Source organism: Pempheris klunzingeri, chromosome 18, assembly GCF_042242105.1.
Source record: "Pempheris klunzingeri isolate RE-2024b chromosome 18, fPemKlu1.hap1, whole genome shotgun sequence".
Taxonomy (NCBI): Eukaryota; Metazoa; Chordata; class Actinopteri; order Acropomatiformes; family Pempheridae; genus Pempheris; species Pempheris klunzingeri.
In genome coordinates, this window is record NC_092029.1 from 14,803,852 (window position 1) to 14,823,825 (window position 19,974).

A 19,974-nucleotide genomic window follows, 5' to 3' on the forward strand; every position below is an offset into this window, starting at 1 on the left:
ATATAAATCTGGCCAAAAGCAATTCTGGTGCCAAAATTTTACTGTCTGTAGGAATTCAGGGCAGTTATTTTAATTTAAGTATCCGTTTGCTTTAAAGGGTGTCTTCTGGTCAATGTTTTGACTTGAAGCTCTCCATTTGTCTTCCTGCATGCTTGCTGGCCGTAATTCAGATGCGTCGACAGACAGAACTTATTACCTGTCTGTCTGTCTGTCTGTCATGTTCTGTCTGCCCTTACATGTCTTCACTCTCTCTGGGGTCTGATCGGTCCTCCTTTCCTTCAATAACTTCTGCGACCTGGCGCTATCACATAAGTTGGGTGTGGGCAGTGTGTGTGGTGTATGGAGAACCAAAGCACCCATGGTGAAGGTGAAGGTCTCTCTACCCACCCACCCGCCCACCCACCTGCCACTTTCTCCCTCCTCCCCACCCTCGCCACCATGATAACTTGGCTAATACTGTGACACCACTGGGCACCAAACAGCCGAGGTGAAAGGGTGGGAGATGGGAGGTGGGGCAAAGTGGGTGGGATGGCGGAGGAGGAGGAGGGATGGAGAGACAGAGAGATAGAAAAAGACAGGTAGGTAGATAGAGAGAGGCAGAGGGTGGCGGGATGAGGGTCAGCATGAGGTGGTCCCACAGCCCGGAAAGAAAAGAAACGAACAAAAACAGGAAGCACGGACTAGACAGACTTCACTAAACTACAGAGCCGAGACATAGCAGAAAGGAGGGAAAACAAGAAGAAAAGAACAAAAACAATAAAGACCACTAGAGCGGCCTGATGGCATCTACTTAACAGACATCCAGCACACCAGACATTGCTACTGAAAGCGGAGCATGTTAACCGGAGAGACAGAAACAGAGATAGACAGACAGATGGAGGAAGAGAAAGAGAGACAGAGAAAGTGGACGACAAGAGACAGGAAAAGGGTGGGTGGGAGACGGAGGGAGGAAGAATCCTAACAGACCGGACAGAGAAAATAGTAAGGAAGAGTGACGAGAGTGAACGACAGACAGGGTCGAGAACGAGAAAGAGACCAGTGGCGACAGACAGATAGAGAGACAGACAGAGACAAAAGAGAGAGAGAGAGAGAGAGAGATAGCTAGGCAAGCGAGGAGGGAGGGAAGGAGGGAGGGAGGGGGGGACGTAGGGTGGGGAGACAGAGCGGGGCGTTTGTTTTGCGCGCTCCTCGGAGGAGGGTGAGGGAAAGGCAAGGGGGGGGAGGAGGGGTGGGCGGGGAGGGGAGGGTTGGGGCGGGATAGTTACTCGAGAGCTGAAGGTCCTCCTGCGATCATCTTTAAGCCCCTCCAACCTACACTGGAGCTAGTGGAGATAAAGCATCGAATCACAGGCATCAGTGCATCTGTCCCGGCAACCACAACATAACAGACAGACATACAAGACAGACAGGACAGACAAGACAGACAGGACAGACAAGACAGACAGACGGACAGACGGACGGACAGATGGACGCAAGGACACACAGACAGACAGGCATCCACTACGACAAGCAACCCTAGCAGGAGAAGGGAGGGGGGCAGCAAGGAGAGGAGTGGGGTAGATAGAAAGAAGGAGAGAAAGACAGGAGGAAGGCGTAGTGGGCCCTGTGGCGGCCATGCTGGAGGCCTTACGAGCTCCTGAAGCAACACTGAGGTTGAACAGCTAGTGAAATTTTAAAATATACAACTTAACTTTCACAAAGAAAAGGTGCAGATTTTTTTTTTTGGGACTTAGAAGTAATAATTCAGCTAATGAGAAGTGATAAATTTTGGATGGAGATAATGTTATGCGGTTAGCTAACTATCTGGTCATCTGCACACTCTTAAACAATAGGATTAATGATATTCTATATCTTATAGGATTAATGGTAGCCTATATTTTTTTGTACTTATTGTCAACAAATCCCATAAAAGGACCCACACCAGCAATGAACTGATGCTACTAACTGGCCTGATACAGATTACTCTTCTGTGCCTAGAGCGCCATTGTTGTGCAGAAAACCAAATCATGTTCCTTCATTAGCACGAACACTGCAGTTAACTCTATTCTCCCGGTTAAACAGACTTTTTTTAGTGGTTTTTATTTTCCTGGAGTAAATCAGAACTAACTAACACGTGTATCAGAAGTAATGTGGCATCTGATAGTTGTATTATAACGGTAACAGGAACAAAAACAGTTTACTGTGTCACAAAAAATGAAGTTATTGTGTTAAGTCTGACCTCAATGAACCACACGTGCAGCATGTAAGTGCATAAGAATATGGTATTTAATTTAAAATCTCTTCTTTCTTTACTTGTTATTTCTCATATTCTTTGCATACAGCCTATTTTTCCAGTGGACGTCCATGATGGCGCCAGCTGCGGTTGCTAGGACATCTGCGCCACAACTGCACAGCCCTCATATAGAGAGAGGAAGAAGTATGATGAAAAAAAAAAAAAACTGACAGAAAGAAAAGACAAAGGTGGGGATTAAGGGAGCTAAATACAGCTACGGCAAGACACAGATCAACTTGCAGACATTGAAAAGCACATATGAAAACTAAAGATCGACAGCTAGGACATTTTCGAACAAGGTGTGCCTTGCTAAAAAAAAACAAACTGCAAAAGACATCTAAAATAAAAAACAACAACAAAACAAAATCATACAATAAACGCAGAACAGTTACATTAAAATCTCACTACCTGGCTAGTCTCTTTAAATACAAAGACAAACCACAAGAATCACAAGTTTTCTAATTCCTGATCCAGTTTCACATTCGCCTTTATCGTAATGTATCAATGATCTGTCCTGTAGCTGGAGTTAATGCAGTAAATACACAGTCACCGTTGACTAAGAAACAGCTCAAAACCTTGATGCAGTGTGGAGTGATGACACTAGGACTGACACTGGTGGAAAACAAGACCTCAGTATGACAAAAAAAAAAAAAATTAGCTAAGCAGAAAAGATCATACCATCAGAGAGCCATGGGAGGGAGAGGAGGGGGGGCACTTTGCATATGGAGATGAACACAGTGGAAAAGCTAGAGGAGGGAGGAGGGGGTGAGTTCGGGGTGTGAGGCGAACATGTGGAGAAGGAGTGTGGAGGCAGAATGGTGGTGTAGGATGTGTGGGGGGGAAGGGGGGAGGAGGGGGAGGCAAAAAAAAAAGCAGACCGTCAAGCACTCTCACACTCATTTTCTAATCTACCCTCCGCTGCTACCCCCCCACCCCCACCCCACACACCGCCCCCCCTCCTTTAGTGGTGAGAGACTGACCAAGTGAGAGAAGAGAATGAGCTCGTATGAGGGATGCAGATGTTAACACGCACACCTCATACACACAAAGAGGACACGTTTAACAGTTTGGAAACTCCCTTAGTGAGCAAAAAACAAGTGAATAAAGTCACTGAAAGCCATCGCTGACGTCTCTGTGCGAGAGTGTGTGTGTGTCTGAGGATTTGGGCCTCACACCTTCACTCATCGTAACGGCACGTTGCAGTATGCTGGGAATGCAGACACACACGTAAGAATGAAAAAAAAAAAAATAGAAAAACCGTGGCCTCCATGCCAGAAACGCTAATCACTCTGCACGCCAACCCTGTCGTCGTCACGGAAACAGCCTGACGATGGGTTGTCATGGAGATCTGCCAGGGAGATCAACGGGCTGGGGAGCGGGTGGTGGTGTCTACAGACACAGAATAGTGAGCGTGGCCAGGTCAGCGAGACACGTGGCTCTGGAGGGGCTGCGAGCTGCCCGGGGAGAAATCGATGGGGCCAATAACCGGCCGGCTGAAGAGACGCTCCAGGAAATTATGGGATGCAACCGCCGCGGTGCTGAGCTCAGCACAAAACAAAGGAGCTGTCAGACAAATTATGCAAAACGGGGAAGATTTATCTGTCCGCCGTGAGGAAGGGAGGGCTGTGACAGGGCAGGGAAGCTCGTTTCCACAGGCTTCAGCCGCCTCGTCCCACGGGACGGGGCTGGAGAGGGAGAGGGATGAAGCAGAGGACAAAACGCTGGAGTGATAGCGACAGAGTGTTAGAGGGCAGGACAAAATGCTACAGTGGTGATCTGGAGCCAAGTCCCCCTCTCTGGGGACAGGAGGCAAGAGCCTGAGGGGGGAATCGACAGCGGGACAGAGGAAGAGTGACACAGCTGTGAGGAAGTGTGTTTCAGCGAAGGCCTCTGCTCTCCACTGGAGTACTCTTGGCTTCTCTTGGGCTTCCCAATTTGCCGCCCCATACGGATCATCTGTTCACATCCAGACACACACTCGCGCTCAAATTCATACCAGGTACAGACACACAGAGACACTCACACACTCTGCAAAAACAAAACACTACAACATCACCAGCCACTGATACACATATCACATCAACAGACCAGATGGGTGATGGATGAGAGAGAATGAGTGCTGGTGGAGACCTCAAGAGAGAGAAAGAGAGTAAGAGAGAGGCAATGGGGAGGAATGTTGCTGACCACTAAAGGTGATGGTACACAAGGCAACTTCTGGAGCAACTCTGACAGGCAACAACTCATTTGGTGCTTTATGTCGATTGACTCTTAATCTCATGTTAGACTGTAAAGTCATGTTTTTTCGCCCCCTATAGTGCCATGTGTATCACCACGCTAACTTGAAAACCTATCTCTGAATGACCTGCACACTACACGCCTCCCACTGTAGAAATCTGTTATATGGGGAAGTGTAGCGTGTATGTTTGTGTTTGTAAAATCAAGACTAAGATCCCATTTACACCTGGTGTTAACATGCAATCTGCATCTGGATAATAACATCAGCACGCTGGCCATTGCATTTACACCTGGTATTGATAAGGCTTCTTGTTATATCCAGTTTTCCTCCAGTTTTTGATTTAATCCCAATATGTAAATTCAGTACCCACTCTGGAAGGGATGCTGATGCATGGAGTCTATTTTCCCTTCAGAAGGGCTTGTCTAAAATTGTATACTTGATTTCTCTAAAAAAGTATTTTGCTATTACATTAAAGGTCCCATATTCTGCTTATTTGAGGTCCTACTAGAAAAGGTTTACATAAAAACACAATATTTTTTTTCATAACAGACGTGACTGTCTGAGATTTTCAGTGGGCAGGGACCACTACCCAGAAGGTCACATGATCAACTAATCCCCTTATGACATCATAAGGGGAGCCAAATCTAAACAGAGCATTTTCACACACGTTTACTGAAAGATGGAGCAGGAGAAGAAGCGACAAAATTGAAATTAAAAAGTGCATTTTGCATAAAATGGGACCTTTAAATATTCTTGACACAGTCAACAATCAAGGTAAAGTTAGCTAAGATAAACAATAAATAACACACATCCAGGGGCATTATTTATGAAGAGTTTAACTCTCAAAAAAATCCTGCCTAATTGGTTTCATCAGGACTGTGCAGGTTGGGTTTGATCATCACTATCGGCAAAAAAAGATAACGGGTCTGGACCGGTGTTTTGCATTTCAATTGTAACGTCTCAGATGTCCAGACACTAATCACATGTTAATAGCATGTGTTAATGAGGTATGTGTGGTCTACACTGCAGCATTACCCTGCTTTAATCTTTTGCACTGTGACATCTTCATTCCTCTGGATTTTATCCTGTGTTTCTCCTACATCTCCCACTACATATAAGCATATGTCACAATATATATCATATTTGCTTGGAGAATCAGCAAAGATCATACACTAAGCTAAGACCAGGTTTGCTCACCTGTCCCTGTGCTACATGCCGTAGCAAAGGTGCCCTGTGTCCCTCTCTTACTCTTACTCTTACTCCCTCTCTTACTCAGCTGCTTTGTCGTCGTGTGTGTTAGTGTGTGTCGCTAGTGTGGTGAGGTGCCATGTGGGATGCCAGTGGCCTGCATGCCGGTAGATAAGAGGTTGGTAGAAGGTTAGCGGGTTTACCTGGTCCAAGGTAGAGTACCTTGACTTGAGCGTGATGACCTCATCCAGGTGAGCCCTGAATTCTCTCCGTGAGGCCTGGGGGAAGCCACAGGATAGTCACTCACCTTCATGCCACGCACACTCTCACACAGGTGCAGGCAACAGACATGCACGCCCACTCAACACAACACATCAGTTAGTGGTGCTTTTAATACACAGTTGCTCACACGGTCTCCTCGTTTTGCACACAAACGCACCAAAAGCACACACACATGCCGGAACTAAGCCAGTACTAACCTGACACACACTCTGCGATTAGATAAAAGGAAATTTTAAAAATAAAAAAAAAAGATGTGGCAAACAACTCACTAGAAAACACTAACCACCAAGAACACAACAAAACCGAGGATGGATGAAGAAAATAACCAGTTCAGTGGATTTGACAACAGTTCCAGTGAAGTGCTGCTACTGTGGACACATCCCTCTATAAGTGTGGCTGCAAGTGGAAGTTAAGAAGTGAACCAAAGTGAGTGCTTGAGCCCTGGCTGTACACCCAAGGCCTCTGTCTGGCAACATGTGACCAGCTGGGAAGGGAGATGCAGATTACAAGTGATGGCACTACTGTAATCCAGTTACCGTGCCCTGTTTGGTATCAAACTTTAAATTGTACTGCTAAGAGCACAGGAAGTGGATTACAGTTAATTTTGGGAAAAGAGGCAATGCTTGGACTTTTTTTTTCTTTCACATTTTACTTTTTTTTGGGTGCTTTTTAAGGTATATAAAACTCAGTTATTTTAAAACATATATGATGGCACTGATGGTATAACTTAACTGATATTGGCTTCTTTACAGTTAAAAAAAAAGTCAATAGATAAATAAATAAATAAATGTTGAGTTAAGAAATGATACAGCTAATATATAACACATGATAAATAATTAAAATCCAAACCATAATAGAATTTGTTGAATTAAACTGAATGGGCCAAGCCAGCATCATAATTAATTTTGAAATGACCTTAAACACACTGTATGTGGCATTACTGTACTGCAATTTCTTGTTACGTCATAGCAATACAGATATAAATGTGAAAAGATAAAACTGGCTAAATATATTGTGCTGACAGAAATACTGGCCCAACTCGACATCATGTAACAGTAGACAGTTCATGTTGAAAAAAAGCTGATTGTTTTATACACTTAAGGCAGACAAATTATGCCAAAACATATCTTAAAGAAATAAAATCAAACTGAGCATTACCTCTCACCACCTCTGAGATGAACATTAGGTTCATAAGTCCACTTCTAAACTCTTTCATTACTGCGCAATTACAGGTAATCAATGGCTTCCCATATCACATTGGACAAGTGTCAGCACTCTTCCATGCCCTTGCACTGAGGCCATGTCTTTATCACTTACAGATCAGAGTCATTGGGCCCTGACCAGAGTAACAAGCACAGGAGAGCTGCAAAGGCTTACGACACATTTGCCGGGCCTTTTCTCATGTACAGGCTGCTGTGTGTGTGTGTGTGTGAGTGTTAAAGGAACTCAGGTGTATACAGAGGGGGACAGAAACGCACCTTGTTTGTGCAAGCAATATAACTTTCATTCAAATACATAATTCAAGCATCTTTCAACTTCAATTCTGAGGTTGAAACGCAGTTGAGGAATATGCCAAGTGATGGAGGTTTGTTTATTTTGGAGGGTGTGTGAGTGTGGAAACAAGACGAGGGTTGGATACAGCATGTGTACTAGAATGAGGGCAACAAAAGTCAGAGGAAAAACATAACAAGACCACGTCCACACAAAAACAGAGAGGTGGAACAGAAAGGATTGTGGGTAGTGTGTAGAAAACTACAGAGACACAGCAGGAGGCCGGGCAGCAGGCAGGACAGCACACACAAGGGAAAGGCCAGGAAGTTTGGACGGGGGGGGGGGCAATCATGCCAGGCAAAAAGATAAGAAGTGCGGTTGGGGAGGGAGGGAGCAGAAACTGATGCCATGATGTTGGCCCGTAACGATGCATTAGAACCCATGCAGGAGTACCTCAGCAATGCTTAGGGTGGATGAACAGGAGGGGAGCCGCGCCTGGTGCCGCGAGAGAGAGAGAGGAGGGGAGAAGAGAAGAGGGTTAACAGAGCCAAAGCTGGGTTGAGCGGGGGACAGAGGCACACAGAGACTGACGGGTGAAGCAGACAGCGCCCTCTGTCTTTCTGGAGGACATCTGCGTGACAGGTCTCTGTGTGACTGTCTCGGATGGGCCAAGGCAGCCAAGGGCATGACGGACAGGAAAGGTCAGGTCAGGTCAGGTCAGGTCAGGACAGGACAGGACAGGACAGGACAGGACAGGACAGGACAGGACAGGACAGGACAGGACAGGACAGGACAGGACAGCAGGTAGGACTCACGTAGGGATTCACTCCCCATCAGAACAATAGGAGCACAGGTTTCACAGGAAAACATCACACATTTTCAATAATGTCAGTTTTCCATCTTGACAAAGGCAGCTTCGATTTATGTGCATCAACAAAGTGTGTATGTCTGTATTCATGAGACGTGATGGCTGAATAGAATCCGCATGTCCTCTATCCGTACCTGAACACAAAGCTTTTACTTCTCCGAGGAGACAAATCAGCCTCGCTCATAATGGGAGGAGTCATTCAGTAATTAAGGATGTACTGTAAGCTCACACGTCTCAGTCTGGAGGACATATGCGCCATGTGTAAAGTGCTTACTTGGTCTCAAACAGTATAACAGTAACATGAAGCAGGAAAATGTGTACTTCAAGTCCTGATTTAATGCTTGAACATATCAGTTTCTATCAAGTATTTATTTCTGTTTTCTTCTGAAGCGGAACACACATGACATGTTTTCAAGCAACACCATTGAAATCAGCTGCTAAATCACTATTAATAGCATTCACCACTATGCCAGGTCATACAGTGACTGGGAAATTAAAAATGTCCGATGATTTTAGAGGTCAAACAGATCCAGATGAATTATGATTTGAATGAATTATTTAAATCGTTGCTACAACATTGTAATGTAAGTAAACCCTGCAGTCAGTATAGGTCAAAGCAGCCAGAGCTCTCTGCTCGTCATCCAGCTCTCTGTCCGCCACATTATGCGTTTCATTTACTATAATTTATAATGATATTTTATCGTCAGTTATTCAATCGAACAACAACTGGTCATCTGGCGGACTATGAGCTTGATGACTATGAGCTTAAGCATCTTTCATTTGCGTATAATAGCACAGACATAATGTAATGATAAAAGATGGTTTAAAAATTGGCGGAGTATCCCTTTAACATTTTCCCCATCAAATGACACCACATGTGCATAAACAAGAACTCCCATGGGAAATAAAATGAGACAGGAAATTGCAATGTAATTTATTTCTAGCACCCAAAAGTATCACCTTTTACTGATCTACTGGGATCAGCGATGATTGAAGCATTTCCATTCATGCTGTGGTAAGGCACTTCTAATAATGCCACCACCAAAAGGCAGAACAAGACTTTCATAACCTTCTAATAACTCATGAGGTTGGAAATTGGTTGTGTCTGTCTCTTTTGACAAGATATTTCAGGAGGTTGCCCACAGATTTGCCTAAATTCTGATGGACAGATAACCGTCTAAATCAGACAGCCATTATGCTGCTCACTCGTCAGTGGGCGAGAAATTCATTGTGTCCAAGACAGTGGCTGTGTGGCATTCCTATTTTGTCGAAATATCAAAATCACAAACACAACACAAACATGGCCATCTGCGTTGGCTGAGATTTTTTCTGTTTTTTTTTTGGGAAATCCATTTAAAATTATCACATCTATTCCTGGCAAAACAGTGGCTGGCATCAAAGCCAAGCTCACTATGAATTATTATTAAACTCATTAGATAATTCCTGACCTTTCCTCATGTAACTGTCACATTTTAGCGTACACAATGAATTGCCTTTATAGAGCGGAGCTGTCAGGCAGATGAGCATCCCATCCTTCCTAATTGAAGTGCTGTAGATTCACAGTAGTTGCCCTCATCAAACTCGCTGCTCAGATAATGGACACTGGCAGGAAACCACAGGAGGTAACAAATTGAAACTCGGAATGTAATTGAAACTCGGGAGTGAACTACGTCTCCTAAATACTGGAGCAGCGAGGTAGCACTCTGTTAGGAGGGAGCTCAATTCGACAGCATCGATCAAACCTTTTGGTCCTCTCCAGTCCCACCACACATGAGGAGGATATTTTATTTACAGCTGTCATACGTTACATGCTTTCTGGATACTTATCTGATTATCATGCAGTGAGCAACAGCTCTCTATCAAAACAGCATGCAAACCTATACTTCTATTATATATATATATATATTTCTTCTTCACTGCCTTTTTTTGCTGGTGCATTGCTGTGTTTCTGTATTTGCTGTGAATAGAGTGAAACCATTGTCAGGAATGTGTATCATTTCACTGCTAGTCAAAAACTCCACAGGGTACCGTTAAAAAGGATTTTGAACCACTTCCATCTGTACTTCAGAGTACAGTGGCTGTTAAAAGACAATAATTCGTACTTGGGTGATCTGAGGAGTTAATTCTAATAATCGCAGCCATTCTCGACTAGGGGTCCCGCTAACTTTGTTCAACTGCACATGTTTGTTTGCACGTGTGAGTCTACGTTTTTCGGGGATGGCAAATGCAGCTTTTAATTAGCCGCAGAGTGAGAGGAGAGCAAATCCCCATGCAGATACCTGCATGTAATTTCTGTGTTACTTTAGGTCAGACTTACAGATGAGAATTTTTGAAATGATTCATGTAAAATTTTAGTTTAAACTGAAAATTTAAGGAGGCTTAAGGCCAGCAATAATGAGAAAAAGACTTGACTTTTATTTAAACAGGCACTGAGAAAGGAACATTGCTTCCTGTCTAGCTCCAGCACAGGACAAACAAAACAATTATGTAACACACCCACTGTCGGGAATATCTTATTAGATTACACATTCCTCAAGTATAAACTGAATTATGGAGTCAGTTTGATCTGTGTAAACATCTTTTGAGGATTCTGATGAATTGCTGTCTTTGCTCGTCAAAACTTGTGTGCTGTCAGTGCTTTGAACTGATTTTAAGTTTTGTGCTTACGTTTTCAATTCGGTGAGATATTAAAAAAAAAAAAAAAAAAAAAGCGAAGGCTGCCCTCTGAATAAATAGAAGCGAGACGGAACCCACGTTGGAAAAGCCAAACAACCAGCAACACCAGCTGACCAGGAGCATGTGCTGCGTGCTCAAATTGTCCAGCCCCGGTCATTCATCACTGCCTTCCCATGGCCTCCTCCATGTCTACATGTATTAGAAATTAATGAGCTATTGAGCGAGTTGCCAGCGTGGCGAGGAGCGAGTGCTAACACAGCTGATTTGACAGGCCTGTGTTATTCTGCTCACCAGCTTCTCCCGCTTCTCATCAGCGGCCCACACGGCGAATGAGCGCGCTCTGTACAGCTGGTCAGACGGTTTCATCCACTCCTCTTGCTGCCTTTTCATTTCCTGCCTGTCGTCTCCCCCTCCGCTCTGTCTGTCTCACTGTTGGTCTCTTGCTTTCTGTCTCCCTGTTCAAAGCTCTCTTGCACTCTTCCTGTTCTCTCTCCATCGCCCTCGAGGCAAACTCTCAGAGTCGGTGGCCGTGAGTAACTCGAGACAAATATAATATCGCATACAATGCATGCAAACTTCACACGTAGAGATGCGCGTTCATAATGCATGGGTGTTGAAGGAAATGCACATTTAAACACTCCATGATACTGATTTATACAGTCTGCACTGTACTTGTAGATATCTAAAGTATTGATCTTTGTAATAAAAATGAAAATCCCAAATACTACACGCTTATATACACACATGAACAAGCACTCAGCTGAAGTGATTTTGACTCAGAGCCTTAAGCAATTTGACCCAAATGGTCTATGGGTGCTACGGGCCAAATAAAGCAAAGGAGGGGGCTCAATGCGTGTACATCAATCAGAGACAAAGGAGCACTTTCCTTCTGGCCGTAGGTAGCTACTTCCATCTAGTCTCTGCAACAATATATCACACATATTATAATACATTGCGTGTCCTATAGCCAGCCATCCCTCTGCACCTGACATTTAATCATTCCTCACAGCTAAATTAATATCAAACTGCCTTTTCCATCCAGTTATTGAACGCTCTCGTCTGTCTTGTTCACAGAGGATGTACGCTGCAGCTTGACATGCATGTTTCTGTTTCGCCTCGGGCCACACAAAGATTGGACTAAGCAGGTTTTCAGAAAAGGGGGGGGGGGGGGGGGGGGGTGAAGAGTAGTACACAGCAAAAATCTCCTACAGAATCTCCTTAGTAAGTGAGATTTATTTTCTTAATCAAATCAAAAAAATAAAATCTGTCAGTGCAATAAGAAAATGATTCTGCGTCCCCAGTGCCAATGCGATTCTAGTGCAGCAACGTGTTGTTCTGTCTAGTTTCAGCACACAGACATTATCAAGCAAATGATTGAAACAAGCTGATTCTAGCTGGACACGGGCTGACATAATTGTACTGCAATGGCAGATGTTTTTCACTTTTCTTTTTTCTTTGAGGGACTAGTCACACATTTTGATTTCCTGCTGGACTCTGTTATAGAAAGAAATTACCTGAAAAGGACTATGTCGAGTATTCCCTAAATTTTTGGCAAGCTAATCCAAATGTTATTTATTGGTATCTACATCTGATGCCGTCCACAATGTAAAAACAGCAGGAATGAACGACTCTGCAGCGCAAACAGGAATAAAAGGCATTAACTCGCCCTGCATGGACGTATTCTTCACACACTGTGGGAAACTTTGTATTACGTAGCATCGATAAAGCCGCAAATGTGTGGCTCCACTTGACATATAGGTAGACTCTCCACAGCTACATCACTACCCTGCTGCTTCTCCTCGACAGCTGTTTAAACCCGTCATGGATTTTGAAGGTACCGCTTCGTCACTTCCTCATCCATATTGCCCTCATTTCCATTTACAGTAGCGCTCCGGCTAAGCTGCTATGTTGGTGAGTGGAGGGACGCACATGATAACTGAAGGGACAAGGAATAACAGCGGAGGAATCAGGATCAAGGGGTGTCTTATGCCTTTTACTGTAAGGGGCTCTGGATAAAAGCAGCAGCTAACTGAGGGAAGGGATGTGTGGATGGAGTGGCTTCTGTTTCTGAGAAGATGACTGGCTGAGCGCTTCACTTCAACCCTGATGGAGTGTGAAGTCCTGTCAGACTGTCTGGCTTGCTCATTCTAATCCTACTTCCTCTGTCTTTTTATGTATGTGTAATGTCCAACACGTTTTAACACAGCCGAAACATCCTGGCAACAATATCAAGCACATGAGCCCCTTCATCTTTCCTCCCTCCTCTTCATGTCCTGCAGCCCCCCTGCCAGTTTAAGCTAGTCAACAGTCCCATCGCGACATTACTCACCCTTCTACCCCCTAAACTCATCCATGGCCTGACATTGTACCTCCTTCAGGCGTCATCATCATCCTCATCAGCAGCAAAACACATATGCACAAATATGTATGCGGGAGCACAAATTATATTTACAAAACACACTGTACACGCAATGCATCCACCCCCATTTCCACTCAGCTAATAATACAAAATCCTTCACTTATTAAACAGGCACACAAAGTACCTCTGCACACACACACACACACACACACACACACACACACACAGACACACACCCCTCTACACTCAAAACCTGTAAACATTCTCTCAGATATGCAGGAGGAAAGACATTACTTACCATCTTCTGCCTGGAGTCGGAACAGAATGAGCTCTCCGGCACATGCACACAAGAACACACACACACACACAGACACACACTTTTACACACTCACTAACTGGGAGAGGGTGAGCGAGGGAGTAAGAGAGAGAGAGAGAGAGAGAGAGAGAGAAAGATAAGAAGGGAAGGCTGGAGTGAGAAGGACGCACAAGAGAGCAAAGGAGCAGCAAGGAAATGCAACAGTCAAAGAGACAATAAGGAGGAGGAGAAAGAGGAGGAGGAAGAGGAGGAGGAGGGTATATAGCTGCACATACGGTGCTGCGCTAAATAATACACGCATGGATGAGGTCTGTGTGTGCGCATGTCCGTGAGGATGTGTGTGTGGTGTGTGTGTGTGTGTGTGTGTGTGTGTGTGCTTCCCACGAGCGTTTCTGTTGAGGCAAATGACGGATGTGACTCTTTCTCCCTCCCAACCCTCACTCTTTCTCACGTCTGCCCTCCTCATTCTGCCTCTCTTTCTGTCGTATTCATGCTGATTTGAGATGATGGAGTCAGGGGGGGGAGAACGCCCAGGCTGAGGCTGACATGAGGTGAGCTACTGGACTCGCTCCCGGGGATGGACAGATGGATATAGATAGACAAGCAAACGGACAGAGAGACAGGCCATGCGGTGCGGGCCTAGTTCGCCAAAGCAGCCTTCCGTTTCCTGTGCGTTCGCTTCCTCCATTTTCATTTATATCCATCTCCCCTTCCCCACCTCCCACTCCCTTTCAGTCCCTTGTCCTCTCTAACTCATTAGCTCTCTGTCCCTTTCTCTCCCTCGTTCACTCCCTCCCACTCTCTGTTCCTTCTCTCCCTCGCCTTTCTTTTCTCACTCACTCCATAATAAATCCTCCACACCTCCAGCAGGCCAGGAGATGAGGAGTCACTTTTATGAGCCTTACTGCACTGGAGGAGGACAATAACACATATCTTGTATTACTGCAGCTTTGCTGGACACACACACACACACACACACACACACAGACACTAACATACACACGGTAACAAACACACAAGCGGTCAATACTGTCAGGTAAAACCAAACGTGAATAATTTCAGTTGCACAAAGGCATATAACAAGTCCTATCTATCGTTTGCACAGGGGAATAAACCTGTAAGGAATGACGACACAGGCTGTAAAACAGTGCCGGAGCATCACACTGCGCCAGGCCTCAATGTCCTCATCTCAGCAGACCAACTAAACCATCCACGCACACACTCACACACATGAACACAGTCCAATGTCATGGATATAAAAAAGAAAAGATGGCAAAAACTCACTTCTCAGCCCCTGCAGCATCCAGAGCACTTTTTAAAATGATCATGTTTGCCTTCACTTAATAAACAGGTGACAAATTAAAGGGGAAAAAACCCACCACAAAGTGGGATGCTGGGCCACTGCAGACCTGCAGAACACCTTCAGTGCTCCTTGACATAGATTCTACACGTCTTTACAACTCTACTGATGGATGAACACCAGAGATATTCTTCCCAATGATATTCCTTCATCACATGGTAATGAGAGTTGCTCCAAATCTCCAATTTTTCGAGAGGAGATTTTTAATACGCTCTCCAATGTATGCGAGGGAGTACTCATAGACTGTAGAAAAGAAGTGGACATAACTTCAGGATCTGAAAAGTGAAGCGCATTAAACTTGCATTCTTTCTAATGGCCACCAGGGCACAACTCCACTGGCTTCAAAAATAAGTCAGATTGTGTGGAAGTCTATGAGGAAATGACCCTGCATCTCACTTGATATATCTCAGTAAACACTTTCCACATGAGTTTATTGTCTAGTGGCTAGTTATTGTTGCTAGTTCCAAGTCTTTTTTAATACAGCATGTTCATTTTGTAGATTATGGTCCCAATTACAGTAAAATAGACCATAAAGAGGCAGGTCATCTCTAAGACTACAGAGGCATGGAAAAAAAGAGTCATGCGCCACTTCTAGCTCCAAAATCAAGATGGCAATGGCCGTTAGACCAAGATGGTGATTATGAAAATGCCAACACTCTCACGGAGCTGGTTGGAGGAAGCCATGACGCACTTTAAAACAGAACTGCTCAAGCACACCACTCAAGGCTCAAAGTTTTAGTAGATTTGGCCACCTTTAATCTTTTTCCTCTAACATACACATTAATGAATACGTGTCTATAGTTTTTATAGATTTTATATCCATCAATGTGTGTATAACAAGGATTTTATAATCCATTTTCCTTGATATTACATCATATTTATCCATGCTGACAGATGGAGGCGAGTTTTAGTGTCTGTCTATGTGATGGGTGAATCTGTGAAAATGTGTTTGCTGCCTCATTAACACTCTGAAAATTCACGAATATTTGAACAATAATAATCCAATCATTCAGTGATCCCTCCTGCCCTGCATGGAAGCATTTGAATTCATAATGTGTCTCCAATCATTTATGCAAAAATGTCCTTTAATTTGTCACCCATTTGAAGATAACTGCGGTTTGTTCATGTGTGAAATGCAAACGAAGGAGAAAAACAACAACAACAAAAACAAATATTAATAGTATGTGTCCACATTCATACAAAGTACTGACGCTCAAAAAATGTGGCAGGATGGCGAATAGAGTGACTGGAGCTCCTGCGTATGAATTCCCACACAAAAACAGACACAGAAAACAGGCGCACAAATCCTCAGCAGAGATCCTTGACAGTGCAAGCTAACAGAGCCATGCACCCGGCGGACACTAGCTCTGCCACTCCAGCAGAACGCACCCCGTTTCATCCTCACAGCTCAAAACAGGGCCAACGCACACACACACACACACACTTTCTACTGTATATTGATAGTTATGGACAGTACAGAGACATGTCTCCTGTACTGTTCTGAGCTGCTGGAGGAGAAGCTGCAGTGCAGGCTGTAGATCATTGATCCGTCACACCACAGCCGGCTGATTTGACATTGGAACGGTGCTTACGCATACAGCTAGGGCATAAATCATTCATCTCGCTCTGTCTGATCACTTCACTCTGGCAATGATCCTCTGTCACTACTCATTTGCAAGTGATGATTCTGTGATCTGCGCACAGATCAGGCCTAAGCCAAACAGCATGTACACATTGTGCTCGTTTCACACACCGTGCCCATCACATTTGTTATGAGTGCTGTCGAAAATCCTGCAAGGGACAATTTACCAAGACTGTTCAAAAGCAAGCTTGTACTTGTGACTTTGTACAAGCAAGCGATTAGTTTAAAAAACACCTGGCAGATTAACTGCTAATGCAGATAGTTATTACTTAAGGCCCTAGCTGTGATAGTCTCAGATGAGTCACTTACAGAAAAGCGCGCTAAATTCACCAAAACAGTGTATATAGAAACATACTCGTAAACAGCACTATTAAATCTGGCAAACCTACTCCACAACACAACACAACACAACACAACACAACACAACACAACACAACACAACACAACACAACACAACACAACACAACACAACACAACACTCAGAATAGGTTAAAAAGCTCTCATATTCCAGTAGTATGACACATCTGGTGAGCATGTTTAATTGAATGTATAAGCTTGCCTGTTCACACATATGCGCATGTTAACACGCTCTTGTTTTGGCTTGTGGCAGTGACCAGAATGGCAATACATCCGCAGTGAAGGTCATGGAAGTGGCGTGGGTTGAATTGCACGACTACACTGTGACTCATTTCCCACATTCCAGTGAAGAAGGTGGAGCTGATTTCCATAAGCCTTGGCCTTGGCTGCGAAAGCCATACATCAAGCCATTAATCAAAACAAAGAAAAAAAATGCTACAGGACCAGTGCAAAGGGAAGCAGTGTCCTCTAGGTGCACGGCCAGCACCTGAAAGAGTTTGTGCAAAGGCACCATGAGAGAAGGGAGCATTGAATACTTTAATCAAAATAAATGCCAATATCAGTCATGTTGATGGGTTGCTTTGAACAGTATACAATACATCGAGCATAAATAAGGTTTGCACTTGCAGATGCATCAAGGTGAAAGCTCTGACGGAAAGGGGGGAATAGATGAAAAGGGCAGCGGACATGCTAAAGAGGGGATCATTGTTTTAGGCTGTAAATTCACATTAAATGTTATGTAAAACTTAATTTGTGCGGTCGTAACCTAAGAGTGATTTCTATTTTTAATATAGAACAACAGCACATGCCAGAAAACTAAAAAATATATTATCCTGAATGGATTTTTTTTTTTGTGGTTGTGTCTCAGCAAATCAGTGCACATAAAAATTCTATGAAATATTACTGTAGTTCTAGTGGAAATAAGGACAGGAACACACACACACACACACACACACACACACACACACACACACACACACACACACACACACACACACACACACACACACACACAGACTCTCACACTGTGTCAACTATCCTTTGAGTCAAAGCCCCATCTCCCATATGCTTCATTAATCCAAACTCACCATTACATAACTGTACTAAATGCTCACAAGAGTGGAAGGATACAACTACCCTCCCTGTATCTTGTGAATGTGTGTGTGCGCGTGTGTCTGTCTGTGTGTTCTTTCTTGACGGTGTGTGTGTGCACAAGTAAAAGACAGTGTGACAGAGAAAGAAAATCTGGTTACATGAATGGTTGTAGCGCTGCTCAGTTTGTAATCCTTTTGTATCCGCGTGCATTTGTGGGCTGTGGGCTGTGTGTGTGTGTGTGTGTGTGTGTGTGTGTGTGTGTGTGTGTGTGTGTGTTGAAGTGAGACAGCCACTTTCTCCTTAAAGGATGATTTTGAGAGTCCAAATTTACTGTATGTGTGTATGTGTAGATGTGTGTGTGTTGTGTGTATTCCGAGTTGTGGCTCTGCAGAAAGACAGGTTTGGACATTACTTATGAGTCTGCTCTCCTCTGTGGTCTGGACACACACACACACACACACACACACACACACACACACACAGGCTTTCTGCTTAATAGCAAAACCTCCTCTTGTCACACATACATGTTCACAAACAACATTTCTGTACCTGTGTATACTCAAAATTCAGACTCACACATTTAATTGTGTCTTTACTCACGCCTGAAAGCACACACACACACACACACACACACACACACACACACACACACACACACACACACACACACACACACTTATTCTTGTCTTTCCATAGTTGTGAGGACACTCATTAACGTAATGCATTCCCTTACCCTAACTTTAACCATCTCAACTGCTTGCCTGGCCCCTAACCCTAAACTTAACCCTAACCTCCACCTGATTCAAACCATTAACCTTAAACCAAGTTTTAACCCTCAAATGGCTCTTTGAATTTGTGAGGACCAGACAAAATGTCCTTACAACGCAGGACTGTCCTCACAGCCATGGTGGAAATTTGTTCTCATAACTTAACAAAGACTTGGGCGCGCACACACACACACACACACACACACACACACACACAGTCCTGGAACTTGACAAATGCTACTTGAGCTGGAAGCTCTGATACACGACCTGTGAGTGTGTTTGTGCATGTTTCTATTTGAGAGCGTTTCCTTGGTTGTGCTTTGCTCTCTGAGCCGTGGTGTCGGGCCTGCTTGTACGGGAGCCGCAGCAGCAGCTCTGGCGGTGACAAGATTAAGACCTACTCGATACCTTCTCCTCTCAAAGCCACCACGCAGCGCTGCCAACAAGACCCAGCTAACAAACTAAAACAGCCCACAGTGGCACATGAAATGCATCAGTGAACAGAGCCATTCTGGCTCTGGCTCCGGGGACATTGTGTATATACTGTCAGCAGCCGCTTGCGACGTAGGAATTTCAAAGAGCATATGGCAGCTTGTCGCTGGGAAACAGCCTGTGTCAGAATCTAAACAAGCTAAGAGCCATACCTAGAGAGGCCATTAACTGTCTGTTATCTGCCACGCACAAAGACACACATGTCCAGACACGCATGTCGCACACAAACGCTGACTAATGTGGATGGCATGTGATTGTGACAGGCTTGCGACGCTCAAACTGGGTCATTGAGAAAGAAAGACCTCAGTGGAGAGACAGGTGTGAGTATGTGTTGTTGAATGTTGGGGCAAAGAAAGGGGGAGCTGATAGTAGAGGACTACCTCACTGCATCAGTGGAGCCGGTAGCAGCACTGGGACAACAGCAGCAGCATCAAAGCTCCCCAATGTCCAATTATTTACAGCTCCACACTCTGTTACTCAGTTGAGGTCAAAAACGCCTCGGCCATGTCTGAGGCTCTCTAACCACGATTGGCCGTACAAGCTGTGATCACCGCAAAGTGGGGCGCGGAGCAC

General features: G+C 44.4%; 1 protein-coding gene across 1 annotated transcript in view; it reads right to left on the reverse strand.

Annotated features, from left to right (window-relative positions):
• Positions 1 to 19,974, reverse strand: part of gphnb (gephyrin b) — a 91,226-nt gene that overhangs the window by 17,095 nt on the left and 54,157 nt on the right. Inside the window, exons 9-11 of the mRNA XM_070849253.1 lie at positions 7,923 to 7,964; positions 5,900 to 5,974; positions 1,266 to 1,322 (exon numbers count right to left, since the gene is read on the reverse strand). Coding sequence (XP_070705354.1) covers positions 1,266 to 1,322; positions 5,900 to 5,974; positions 7,923 to 7,964 — 174 coding nt within the window. The remainder of the gene's footprint in view (positions 1 to 1,265; positions 1,323 to 5,899; positions 5,975 to 7,922; positions 7,965 to 19,974) is intronic.